Here is a 14,676-nt window from a genome sequence, read left to right on the forward strand (position 1 = left end):
CCACCAGGAGGCTATGACCTGGTTGACAGGCTATTCATTCCTTTCTCAAGTTGACATGAAATTGTGTAACTACCACAGGTGCTATTCAGTCGGTTCCAACTTACAGCAACCCTATGTATAAGACAGCGAAATACTGCCTGGTCTTCACAATTGTTGACATATTCAAGCCTATTGTTACAGCCACTGTGTCAATCTGTCTCATCCAAGGTCTCCCTCTTTTTCACCAATACTCTATTTTGTCAAGCATCATATCCTTTTCTCTAGATCTTGTCTCACATGTTCAAAAATATGTGAGGCACAGTCTCACCATGATCACTTCAAAGGAGCATTCTGGTAATACAAGTTTCAAGACCTATTTGTTCGTTCTTCTAGCAGTTCATGCTACTTTCAGTATTCTTCACTAGCACCATAGTTCAAATGCATCCATTCTTCTCTGGTCTTCCTTATTCATGGTCCAGCTTTCACATGCATATGAAGTGATTGAAAAGTACCATTTTCTTGGTCAGGTGCACCTTAGTTCTCAAGGTGATATCTTTGTTCTTTTACACTTTAAAGTGGTTTTGTGCAGATTTGCCCAATGAAATGTCATTTAATTTCTTGATTGCTACTTCAATGAGCATTGACTGTGGATAAAAATAAAATGAAAACATTACATATTCAGTCTTTTCTCCATTTATTCTGATTTGGTCTATTGGTCTAGTTGTGAGGATTTTTTTCTTTACATTGAGTTGTAATCCATAGTGAAGACTGTAGTCTTAGATTTTCATTAGCAAGTATTTAACTAACTCTTCCTCACATTCAGCAAGCAAAATTGGTCATCTGCGTATGATTGCTTGTTAATATTTCTTCCTCTGTTCCTGATTCAGCATTCTTCTTCATGTAGTTCAGCTTCTTAGTTTATTTGCTCAGCACATAGATTGAATAAGTATGACTTAAGGATACAACCCTAATGCAGATACAGCCCTGGTGCACCCTTTTCCTGATTTTATTTATTTATTATTTATTTTATTATTTTAAAAAATCATTTTATTGGGGCTCATACAATTCATCATAATACATACATCAATTGTGTAAAGCACACTTATACATTTGTTGCCCTCATCATTCTCAAAATTCGCTTTCCTCTTGGGTTCCTGGAATTGGCTTTTTTGCCCCCCGATTTTAAATCAGGCAGTTTTCCATTGTTCTGTTTGAATGACGGCCTCTGGTTCATATACAGGTTCGGTATGAGTACAAAGAAGTGTCCTGTAATTCCTATTCTATTGTTTTAGGATGGATTCTCTAGAGAAGTAAAGCCAGTGAAGTTTATATATGTATATATAGAGATACATTTTTGTCAAAAAAAGGGGGGGTTGACTTACAAAGTTATAATGGTGAGCCAGTCCAAGGCCAAGTCTGTGCAGGCACCAAATTTGTGAGTCAGATGTGAGGCGAGAGACCTCTTCTGACTCTTGTAGCTGCAGAGGTTGATGAACTCAAGATTGGCAGGAAGACGACAGGCACCATAGTGGATATAGAGGTGAATGAATCCAAGGTGAGCTGGTCAGAGTTGTGTCTGGACAGGTAAATGAATCCAAGGCAGACAGGTTAGATGGCAGGCCACTGACGACTTCCAGGGTTTGCAGGCAATATAACAAGGTGTTGCCAAGACCAAAGAGCTGGAGGTTTATGAGCCAGGTACAAGGATCCAAAATTAGCAAACTTTTCCACAGTGTTCACTTACATTGGAAGCAGGTCATACTCTAGAGAAAATGTATTTTTCATTGAATGTATCAGGGTTGTGATCAAGGTAGGGGTGTTTCATCACACCTTAATTTCCTTACAATGGATGGTCTGCTCTTAGCAGATCCAATTATGGAGGTGATTGTATTGTGTTAGGTAGCATCCTGGGAAATTACTAGGTCTTTGCTGCCGAACCACTGAGAATCCTGGCACAGCCAAGATTTAACCTAGGAATGTTTCCCTTGTTGTTGTTGTTGTTAGGTGCTGTCCAGTTTGTTCCTCCCCTCAGCACAACAGAATGCAACACAGCCCAGTCCTGTGCCATGCTCACAATTGTTTCTATGCTTCTATTGCAGCCAGCGTGTCAGTCCTGACAACGTGTCCAAAATATGTAGTAATCTGAAGTCTCACTGCCCTTGCCTCTAAGGAGCACTCAGGCAGCATTTCTTTCAAGACAGATTTATTTGACCTTTTAGCCGGCCGTATATTTTCAATATTCTTCTCCAACACGGTAATTCAAATGCTTCCATTCTTTTTTGGTCTTCCTTAGTGTCCATCTTTCACGTGCATCTGAGATCATTGAAATACCATGGCTTGGGCCAGGCGCACCTTAGTCCTGAAGTAGCCTGTTGGCTTTCCAAAGAGGTCAGGTGCAGCAGACTTACCTAATGAAACTCGTCTTTTGATCTCTTGATTGCTGCTTCTATAAGCATTGATTGTAGATCAAATCAAGACAAAATCCTTCGAAACTTCCCCCATTTCTCCATTTATCACAATGTTATCTATTGGTCCGGTTGAGTTGTAATCCACATTGAAGGCTGAAATCCTCGATCTTCATCAGCAGGTTGCAGATTGTTATAAGCCAGCCTCCAACCCTGCTGCCACATTCACAGAATGCAGGTTCTCGGGTGATTGCTCAGCACACAGATTGAATAAGTGTGGTGAGAGAATACAGCCTTGACACACACCTTTTCTGATTTTAAACGATGCATGTTTCCCTTGTTCTGTTTGCACAATGCCTTTTGATTCATGTAGTTCTGCACAGGTGTATAATAAAGTCTTTTGGAATGTCCATTCTCAGCTATCCATAGTTTGTTATGATCCACACAATTGAATGCCCTGGCATAGTCAATATCTCAAATAAATATCTTTCTGACATTCTCTGCTTTCAGCCGTGATCTACCTAACATCAGTAATGATATGCCTTGTCCCACATTCTCTTCTGAAACCAGTCTGAACCTCTGGAAGCTCCCTGTCAGTGTACTGTTGAAACCGTTGTTGGATGTTCTTCAGCAAAATTTTACTTGGATGTGATATCAGTGATGTTGCTCTATAGTTTGAACATTCTGTTGGGTCGCCTATCTTTGGAATTAGTACAAATAAGGATCTCTTCTAGTCTGTTGGCCAAGTAACCGTCTTCCAAATTTCCTGGCATAGACAAGTGCTTTCAGTGCTTCATCAACTTGTTGAGACATTTAAATGGGCCTTCCATTAATTCCTGGAGCCTTGTTTTTGGCGAATGCGTTCAGTGCAGCTTGAACTTCTTCCTTCAGCTTCATTGGTTCTCGCTCATATGCTTCCTTCTCAAGTGGTGGAATGTCGACTAGTTCTTTTTAGTACAGTGACTCTGTATTCTTTCCATCTTCTTTTGATGCTTCCTGCATCATTCAATATTTTATCTTTAGTTTGTTATCATCCACAGTCAAATTGCATTCTTAATAAGAAACAAATAAAAATCTTTCTGGTTGTCTCTGCTTCCAGTCTAGGCCTGTCGGACATCAGTAATGATAGCCTCCTCTCCATGTCCTCTTCTGAATCTGCTTTGGATTTCTAGCAGATCACTTTTGATGTATTACAACATCCATTAAAAATTATCTTTTCAAAAATCCTACTGGTGTGTGATATTAATGATATTCTTTGAAAATGTTTGCATTCTGTTATATCACTTTTATTTGGAATGGGAGTGGAGATGGCTATCTTCCAGTCAGTTGGCAAGGTAGCTGTCTTCCAAATTTCTCACCACAGACTGGTGAGTACTTCCAGCATTGCATCCATTTGCAGAAACATGTCAGTTGGTCTTCTGTCAATACTGTCAGCCTTGCTTTTCAGTAGTCCCTCAATGATGCTTGAGCTTCTTCCTTGCTACCTCTTGAAATAATTGACCATGGACTGTGTTTTTAGTACAGTGACTCTGTGCAGTCCTTTTATTTTCTTTTTATGCTTCATGAATTGTTCAACATTTTGCTCATAGAATCCTTCAATAATGCACCTAAGGCTTGACTTTTTTCAGGTGATGACCCCAAATTAAAAGAAGTCACACTGAACATGGTTTGCTGAATTGAGAAGTGGAAGAGATCATTGTGCACATAGATGATGTGTGGATGAATTCTTGAGGGCTTGTGTGCCATCATGCCTGGTGTTTGGGAGCTGATTGTGCGGGATCTTGAAATCCTGATAGAGAAGTTTTAGAATTGGTACAGTTGAAAATCTGGATTTTACAGATAGATTTTGGTATGGAGACAGTTTTAAAAAGAGCAAGGAAATATAAACTGTGGCAGATTAAAAAATGGAGAAAAGCTGTCTCTCCAAGACCTATCATAGAATAAAAATGAAGCCAGAGTTTGGTTGTATGGGTGTTAATTGAAGAGACCCATGGAGTAACTCTAACTCCCCATCTTCCATTCTTAAATCAGTTACAACTATCCTACTTCAAACTATATGCACTTCCTGTATTTGCTATTCTTTATAACATGTAAGTAGTTGATGTAATAGTTCTAAATATAGTACTAACCTGATGGTAGTAGTAGTTGTAAAGAGTTAAAGCTGAATGTTTAATAAGGCGTACAGATATTCAGATAGCTCTTCTTGGAGTTTTATGAGGATTAGAATGTGCTAGCAACTAAGGTACAGCACTCTTTTGCCCTTATTTATTACAACGGTTTCAAAAAAGCTTTTTTACTGTTAAACAATAAGAGACCAACTCTCACTTTCACCTAGTACCATAGCTTAGGGATGACCGAGGTGTTCTTTATGTCTCACCGAATCTTGGATGTTCTTTCCTGTGGTGCACTGGTTTCCAGGGAGCACCATCTGCCATGTGTGCTATCTAAATACAGTTGTTCCTTAGATTGTTGTCATCCTAACATAGTGTTTGCTGTTTTCTCCTCCTCCTTTTAAGAATTACACATTTATTTTAGAAATTACATGTAATTTCTACAGATACATGTTAACAAAAATGTTCAAATAATTTCTAGTCCAGTTGCTTAGATAGAACCACTGTTAATGTCTAGGAATTGAAATGAATACACAGAATTTCTTCCTCCTTTCTTATCACTTAATATGCATCTTTTATTCAAGATGCTAGTATGACGGCTACTGAGAACACTGTATTTTTTGGTTTTGAGTTCCTGGGATGGCATAGTAAAATTTACAGGGGAAATTTATTTAATTTAGTGTGAGCTGATTGATTTGTGTCTTCTCAGAAATGACATGTGTAACAACTTGAGATAAGCCAGAAAGATTGGGACACTTGTCTTTCTTGATTAGGTAGCAGTTTATTTCTGATAAGTGAATGTTTGACTTCTAAGTTGGTGCAAATTTCACCTTTCTATGTTTTCATTTATTATCCATGCTGAATTCATTTTCTCATTTATGATTTTGTAAACCTTTTAGAATGGTCATATGAAATACTTACCATCTGACTTCTTTGGCTGCATAGTAAATATCTTTTATCTTTTTGACATTACAGTTGACTCACGTTGACCAAGCAACCTTCCAGGTTGATGCCTTTGGAACATCATTCATTCTCGATGTCATATTAAATCAGTAAGTTTTTCTTTTCCTTTGAGCTTCACTCACTTTTCCAGATACTAATTGAATCCACTTTTCTATTCTTCTGTAAAGCTTTGTTTTGTTACTATGTTATATTACAACTACTAATATCACCAATTTAGTACTAAATTTAGAACTATTCCGTCAACTACAAGTTATGAAGAATAGCAAATACAGGAAATGCATATGTGTTTGAAGTAGGATAGTTGTAACACATTTAAGAATGGAAGGTGGAGTAAGAGTTACTCCACTGTTTTGCATAAGAATATATATAGCCTGTCTCCTAAGAATGCCAGTAAATATTGGAAATCATACTTTGGGTCTTAAAGCATCTTTCTTAACAACCAAAGAAAGAAAAAAGTTAACACTTAATGCTTACTACTTAATGATTCAGAGGATGTGTAATTCCAAACATTTCCTGATACTCATTGTGTTTTGACAGGGAGTAGATTCCTGTCAGGATTAGGATATTAGGGTTCTTCTGTAGGTACAGTATACTTTTGAGAATAATCAGTTGTATACTTAGGGCTTTAGGTTTGGAATCATAGAACATTAGATTTGGAATAGCCTTTTGTTAATCACCGAATCTAATTTCATACTTTTAGGTAAGTGTCGTTTAATCATAGGACATTTAGTTGTCTATTCACATTTTTGAAAGAGACTTACTGTGTTAGGCAGGGTTGTCTAGAGAAACTAATTCAGTGACACTCATACATGTATAAGAAGGAGCTTAATATCAAGAAAACTCTTATATCAACAAGGCACTAGCCTAGTTAGGAAAGAGGTATACATAAGTCCTCAGATTTTTGAGCCAATAAATCCCCTTTTAGACTGATTCCATGTTCAGCTTTGTGGAACTGATTTACAAAGTTGTCATATGGTTATATTAATGGTTAAATCATATATTAGTACAATTTATCTTTAAAATCTCTAAGTCGTTTTATAAGTATTTTATAAGTAATTCTTATATCTCACCCCAACAATATACATTTTTGTAGTTAACAAGACAATTTAAATAATTGACAAACCTTATGTCAGATGGAAAGAAGTTACTGTGGTATTTCAACAATGAGAGTTGTTTGCACTTTGAGAATAAATTCATATATATATCCATTGTGTCAAACAAATCTGTACATATGTTGTCATCATCTTTTAAAAAACATTTTCTTTCTATTTGAGCCCTTGGTATCAGCTCCTCATTTTTCATTTTTCCTCTCTCCATCACCTTCCCTCTCCCATGTCCCCTTGAAAATTTATAAATTATTCTTTTTTTTTCCATGTCTTACACCAACCACTGTCTCCTTTCACCCACTTTTCTGCTGTCCGTCCCCTTGGGAAGGGGGCCATATGTTGATTATTGTAATTGGTTGCCCCTTACCCTCCGCTTATTGGCCCTGGGGGTGTTATCTGTTCTGGACTTCCTGTGTTGTGAGCTCTTATCTGTACCAGTATACATGTTCTGGTCTAGCCAGATTTGTAAGATAGAATTGGGGTCCAGTTGTGGCAGGGTGGGGTGGGGGGAGGAAGCGTTTAAGAACTAGTGGAAGGTTGTTTTGTCAGTTTTGTCAGTTCTATACTACACCCTGAGTGGCTCATCTCTTCCTTGTGGCCCTTCTGACAGGGGGTGTGCAATTGACTACTGATGGGCTTTGGGTCTCCACTCTGCCCTCCCCCTCATTCCCATTGATAAGATTTTTTTTGTTTGTTTTGTTTGGGTCTTTGATGCCAGATACCTAATCCTATAGACACGTCATGATCACAAAGGTTCGTGTGCTTCTTCCATGTGGGCTTTCTTGCTTCTCAGCTAGATGGCTGCTTGTTTATCTTCAATCCTTTAAGACCTCAGGTGCTATATCTTTTGATAGCTGGGCACCATCAGCTTTCTTCACCACATTTGCTTATGCACCCATTTTGTCTTCAGCGATTGAGAATAAATATTTTTAAATGTAGTGTAGAATGTATTTATACTAAGCTCATCAAAATGTACTTTATTTTTTCTTTTTGAAGTTAATGTCCTAGGATATACTTAATTCATTTTTGCATATCACACCATGTTTTTAAATCTAATTTCATAGGTCATCATGAAAATTGTGTTCCATTCATCTGTAACTTTTATTCCTGCTTGACATAAATACCTTGTAATTTATATGTTTCAATGACTGGTTTTAGTTTTCAGTAGCTTTCATGTCATCTTACATTAAAAAAACCAAAACTTCATAAAATAATTAATGAAATAGTAGGAAAAATTTCACAAATTCATCGTGGATACTGGTTGCCCATTTTTCACTTGTAACCCTGTCTCCACTCCCTCATCCACCTGTTACCCTCCTCTGCTTTATTTAAAAATACATAATATTCTTTCCTATTTAATATGTGGGTTGACTTATATGATATTGCTATTTCACAGGTCACACCTGAGCTATCAGCTGCTTCGTAAAGTCAGATAATCCTGGCTACTTTGCTTGTTGCCCTTTTTCTCCCACTAGAGTGTAAGCTCCCTGAGTACAGAGATTTTCTTTCCTTCACTGCTGTCACCTTAGCATAGAATTCCAAGCTGAGAATTCATATTGGTACAAAAACCAGAGATTGGAATTCACCACAAGATAAGAAATGACCAGTGGAGGAACATCAAAAATAAAAGGTTAAGATACATATCTAGACCTGATTGAGAGCGCAGTTCATGGTTATCTAGTTTAGTGACTCTTCCCCGTTTCTAAGTTTGGTAGCTCCAATGTTTTTTGGTTCTTGACAGGTTCGACTTCCTGACTGTCAGTACTGGAAGAAAAAAGGATTTATCCATTTTGCCCAAACACTGTCATTCCTGTTAGAAAAATTGAGCCCAGAAATATTTTGTTTCTGAAGAAGAAACACATGTGGCCACTGTTATCAGAGCATGACGCTTAGAATGTAAGAGAGAAGCACACTTTCTGTTGAGCATTTTTATTCTTATTGTCATAAAAATTTGAAATTACAATCTTATTAAAGAATAAAGTAATCATATAAGTGGAGGTTGCTTGGTTTGGGAAAATACTTCTCACTTGAGATTTATCTGAAGCATAGTTTGTGATTAGCTGGTTTTCTTTATGCTGTTGACAGCCACAATGACAGTTTAAAAACATTTTATGTAGGCTGTTTCTCAGCTTCAGCTTTTATTTGTGTCGTGGTTCTGATGGTTGCGAGCAGGAAGGTGAAAACTGAAAATGCTTCTTGAATGTGATTTTTCTTATGCAGCAATTCTAGGCGGTGCTACCTGGTAGAGTCTTTTTCTTTTTTTAACCCGAGGCAAATTGAGTAAGGATATTTATAGTTCTGGAGTCTAGTCTTAGAACGGATTGAATAATAGATGTTTTGAGATTAGAATGGAAGGGAAAACGTCGTTACATAATATTCTTTATAAATGTTCAGTAACAAGCTTATCTATACTTATATTAAACAAGAGGGGTTCAAACTTGGGGTATGTAACTTCTCCAGGAGGCAGATAGAGAACACGGAAAGGTTAATAATGAAAAGCACAGCCCGTTCTTGTCAAAATTTTGAAGAAAAGCATGGGAAGCAGTTTGCCGCTCCTTTGTGGGGTCACACAGTTGAGGGATTTCACGCTTTAGGACAGATATATTAATAAAACCAAACATATGGCTTGGCCTAGCCTGACCCAACTAAGCCCGAGGCTGTGTTAGACCATTTGAGGTCAGTGACTGATAATACATTTTATTGGGAAACATTCCTTTGAAAAAGGAAAAAGCCTTAATAAAAACATTGGGCTATATTATCTAAGTAATTCTGAGCAATTCAGGCCAAGTATTTTCCTGTAAATCACTTGCTTCTTTTTCAAGAAGTAGATAATTAAACTTCCCAAAGAAATGAAACAGCATTAAAGAAAATTTCTTTCCAGTACCCCTTGATGTTTATGCTTTAAACATTTTTATTACAGCTGCCCTGGCTGAACCAACCTCCTAACACTGCCCTACCGTCCCCCTACCTCACCCCGCCCCCCCAAACATATACTCCTGATGGGCTATAATTGGTTGTTTGGCCTGTGAAACATATCACCAGAGAGGATGGACATTTTTTAAGGAATTCTGCTGACCAGCCCTTAGACCTTATATGATCCATCTCCTAAATTTTTATAATCTTTTAAAGATTCTCTGTTATCATCTGATTCCAACAACAATGAAATAGTTTCTCATACTCTGGGATCCTCATAACCGTCTCTGCTGTTCCCATTTCTCAGTGGGACAGGAAGGAAAACTAGGACCTCAGGCAGGACACATGCCAGGAGTTGGGGTTCTCCCTGGAGGATGGAGATGGTGTGGAGAGAGGGGTGATGGAGAAGCAGTAGCAAGGTCAAGCAAGGAACATCCAATTTCTGGTTGAATAAGCAACTCCAGGTTTGTTTTCTCTCTTCCTTACTTTCTGTTGTGACCCTCAGATTTGTAGGAGAAACAGAAATACAGTGGATAAAAGATCTGGTATGAGTTCAATTGAAATTATGTTAGCTCTGGAAGCGTCTCATATATGAGGAAGGGCAATAAATATTGCTACAGAATCATAGACATTCATTAAACCAAAATGTCAAAGTATGAACCTGTTGTTTCTCGACATATCTTACATCTAGGTCTATACACAATCTAAAAATAAACATATTTTTAGATTGTGAATTGGGTGAGGGTTTACAGAGCAGATCAATTTACCATTCAACAGTCCATATTAATTTGTTTCATTTCATGGATTCCAGTCCTCATAATGTAATATCACTTATCCTAATCCTACTAACTCCCTATGTCTCATATTTCCAGTGCTGCTTCTTTCTTAGCCCTTCTAAACTTTCTCCTTGGGTAAATGTGGCTTTCTGTATCTAAACTGGTTGATTATTCTAAGGAGTGCGTACCCCCCCAGGGTTATTGTCCCCTTATGGACTTGTCTGTTTGGGGCTGAAAATTGAGTCATGTGGTGAGTTCATTTCCAGACCTGCATGCTGTTTCACTGCCATTACCTCACAGGGCCTGCTAGACAATGTCTGACTAGTAAGCCTGATGTCTTTTATGATTTTGAGCTTTGTTGTCTATTTTTCTCCTACTCTATCCCGCACCTCCTAATGTGATTAATTTTAGAACAGCTGGCAGTGGTACTAGCTGGTTCTTTTAGTCTACGAGTGGTGGAGGTCCGCACGGCCCATTGGTTCTTTGGACTGATTGTTTCATGAGTCTTTGGTTTGCTTCCGTCTGCTTTGCTGTGGACAGGGAGAGGACAATACATGCATCTTAGATGGCCACTCACTAGGCCTATGCACTTCTGAAGACCATTTTTCAACCTTCTTGACCTTTTCTTAAAGAATTCTAGCCTCTTTGATTTACACTACATCAAAACAGTAGCTTTGGCATCCTTCAGGGACTTAAACTGTGTTCCTCTACAATGTTCATTGAGTTTGGGTAACAAAGTAAATACTGAAAGGCAAGATTGGGTCTATAGAGTGGATAGGGCAATGTTTCCCAATGGACTTCTTGTGGACAGCCTTGCTACCTTCAAAGAATGAGCACAGATATATTGTGATGAAAAAGAATTCCTCAATGCAAAATTCCTGGCCTTTTTCTTATCAATGGAGTTGTCAGTTCTCATAAGACTTCTTCATAGTAAGCCCCCATGTAATCATCCTGTGTCCTTTGAGAAAAATTATCAAGATTATTTTTTTGGAGTCCTCCCAGAATAATAGCCATAACTTTCTGAGCTGTTCTCTTGTTCTTAAGTTTGGTTGGCCCAGCAGATCCCCTAAGGAACCTTGGTGTCACTGCCTGGTAAGTATTGGACTGCTAACCACACAGTTGATGGTTCAAACTTACCAGCTGTTCCTTGGGAGACAGCTGAAGCTATCTCCCCCTGCAAGGATTTACAGGCCCAGAAATCCACAGGATGCCAGTGGGTTTGGTTTTCTGGGTTAGCAGATATCTTTGGATGACATTGTTTTGATTGGACCTTCTTTTGGAAAGAACCCTAGGGAGATTTAGGTCTTATGGAGAGAAGTTGTCTGCAGCTGTCCACTGATCACAGAGACATGGTTAAACAAATTTCGTGTGGAATAGCCCTGTGCATACATGACCTGGATTCTAGCAACATTTTTTGACCTTTCCCCATCCTTAAACAGCCCTACTTGCAGTGTGGTTGATTATGAGGATGAAAATAAGTCATGCTTTACTGCTTGATGTCATTAAACTATGAAATATGATATCTGTATTAACATCCAATAAAATGGTTTCAGGGATAAAAAAGGGGGGAGGAAGTCATGATAAAAAAAAAACTACCCTTGTCAATGAGGGTGGTGCGCGATGGAGACCCAATGTCCATCTCCAGACAACTGGACATACCTTGCAGAGGGGTAGTGGGGAGATGAGTCACTTAGGGTACAGTATAGCAACAATGAAGCTCACAATCTTCCTCTAGTTCTTAAACGCTTCCTCCCCCCAACTACCAGGACCCCAGTTTCGCCTTGCAGACCTGGTTAGACCAGATGATGCACAGCGGTACAGAGGGGAATTGGAAGCGCAGGGAATGTAGGACGGAAGAAACTCTCAGGACCGGGGGTGAAGGGGGCGATATCAGGAGGGAAAGGGGAGGTAGTAAGGGGGAATGGATCACAGGGAGCCACATATGGCCTCCTCTCTGGGGGACGGGCAGCAGCGGGGTGGGTGAAGGGAGGCGCCGGACAGTGTAATGTAAGATACAAAAATAATTTATAAATTATTAAGGGTGCATGGGGGAAAGGGAAGGGGAGGGGGGGAAAATTAAAAAAAAAAGGAAAATGAGCGCATTCCGGGAACCCAAGAGGCAAGAAAATTTTGGGAATGATGAGGGCAACAAATGTATAGATGTGCTTTACACAATTGATCTATGTATTGTGACGAATTGTATGAGCCCCAATAAATTGATTAAAAAAAAAAAAAAAACTACAATACTATTTTTAACTCATCGACTATCTCATTAGCTAACATTTCAAATTTCTAATAGTAAAAAACTGGTATGCTATCCAACTATTTTGTTTATTGATGATATATTTCTGGTAGTATTAAACACTGAGATGTTGATAGGTAAGGTTGTGTGTTACCTTGTCTGAGCCGTGCTTCTCAGTGCTTTGAGAGTTATGTAATGGTACAGTTTGGCAGTGATGTGATGTAACCATCCACCCTTTTGTGATGTGATGTGGTCATCCTTAATTTTTACATAAAACTGATTTTTGAATAAGAACCTAAGCATTGGAACCTAGCCATGTCATTAAGTGAGGAGTGGGTATAAAAACTGATGATGGTATGTGATGATGATGAATAGCAATAGGTTTTACAGTTGCTAATCAATTTGTAACTGATTTTCTTGCGGTTCAACTAAATTCATTCTGGTAGATATTTGTTCATTTGTACATTTAATGTCAAATTTCTATGTAGAAGACAAACCTGTGTTGTCATATAATTTACTTTTTAAAAAATCACTGAGCAAGTACTAATAGCCCCTGTATTAGAAACTAAGCAGAAACAAGGAAAAAGGCATTTAGTGAGTTTCTAGCCAGGACAGTGAATACTGGACACAAGTTAATTTCAGAGCATGACCAGTGCCCTTGATGGGTTGGTGAGAAGCAACAGTGTGGTATGGAAATGAAGGATACCACACTAAGCACAGGTGTTTTCAGGGAAATGCCATCACTGAGAGATGGCATTTAGCATTTTTATTTTTGTAGGTTCTACTTATTTCATATAGAACCTTTTTGTGAATATGATTTTTTATCATATTTCATATATTTATCATATTTGTTGGTGCTATATGAAAACAATTGTGTTGTACCGTATTGAATTCACTTCCTTAATATTGTCAATGGTTTTTCATTATTTATTTTGAACTATAGTTTGACAATACCATGACTGGAAATCATGATGAAAGCTGTCTTTTTCTTTCTAAAATGTTTCGTCTTGGTACTCATCTTTTTTTCCTAGAAACTTTTTTTATTTGGTGATATTGATATCTTTATATTGTTTCTTCTGGTAATAGTAATATTCATTGTTTATTATAGTGTTTATTTTTTATTTGAGGTAGCTGAGCTTTATTATATATTTTTAAAGTATGCTATGAGTGATTAAGTTTATTCCCACCTCCCACTTTTTAGAGAGGAGTATTAAGTTTTGTTGAATGTCTCTGGTCAAGTGAACAAATGGATCTTCTTATTTGATCTATTATTGTGATTTATTATATTAATTTGTTACATTATTAAAACTTATTCTTGGCTTCAGAAGATAAATTAAGCTTTGTCATGTTGGATAATTCAGTACTGCAGCCTCTCTAGTTATATTGCTAGCCTCTCTAGTTATTGATCTGAACTGAAATTTTACATCCAATTTGTATCTAAATTATTACTCGACAAGGCCTGGCTGGCCTTTTGGCTGTAAATTAACTCATCCTGTAAGTGTTGCGCTCAACTCTTTCTGACATTTTTCTTTTCTCCCCTTTCATCTTGTCACAAGGTTCCTGCCTGGAACCGCCCCTGCAGTGAGTGACCTTCCTGGGAGCTCCTCTCCTGGGCGCAGCTGCCCGCCCCCAGCGATAGCTGCTGCCATCTGCTGAGAGTTGTTGCTCAAAGAACCCTCGGGCTGAGCCATCCTCACAGCTTTTGTTTATCTCCCGCAGGCCTTCTTGTGGAGTGCTGGCTCCCCTATTGGTTGAGTAAAAGTATATAAAAATGGCCAGTCGATTCTTTCCCTGGCCCAAGCCACTGGCCAATCTGCCACAGGATGAAAAGCAGTGGGAACGTCCATTCTCAGAAAGTGATGCTAGACCCTTACTCTTCGTGTATCTGATGCCCATCTTGACAGTGTCTTTTGCATTGGTGGTGCTAGATGCCAGAATTTGTTGGTTCTTCTGGCAATCCATGGTGTATTTAATCTTCATTCCTACCACCGTAATTCATATGCATAAACTTTTTTTTGGAATTTATTACGTATTCCAGTTTCACATGCATATGAAACAATTGAAAATAACACGTGGGATGCCTACATTTCCTTGTCACAGTCTGTCCTCTAGACCAGTGGTTCTTAACCTTCCTAATGCCGTGACCCTTTAATACAGTTCCTCATGTTGTGGTGACCCCCC

The 14,676-nt window shown here is 38.3% G+C and overlaps 1 protein-coding gene across 13 annotated transcripts in view; it reads left to right on the forward strand.

The window, feature by feature from the left end:
* ADAM22 (ADAM metallopeptidase domain 22) overlaps positions 1-14,676 on the forward strand; it is a 278,417-nt gene that overhangs the window by 44,958 nt on the left and 218,783 nt on the right. For all 13 annotated transcript variants that reach the window (XM_030885248.2, XM_030885251.2, XM_045289018.1 and 10 more), the window contains exon 3: positions 5,471-5,547. In XM_030885248.2, coding sequence (XP_030741108.1) covers positions 5,471-5,547 — 77 coding nt within the window. The remainder of the gene's footprint in view (positions 1-5,470; positions 5,548-14,676) is intronic.

This window comes from Echinops telfairi, unplaced genomic scaffold, assembly GCF_000313985.2.
Source record: "Echinops telfairi isolate 266 unplaced genomic scaffold, ASM31398v2 ScPeMD7_23;HRSCAF=83, whole genome shotgun sequence".
Classification (NCBI taxonomy): domain Eukaryota; kingdom Metazoa; phylum Chordata; class Mammalia; order Afrosoricida; family Tenrecidae; genus Echinops; species Echinops telfairi.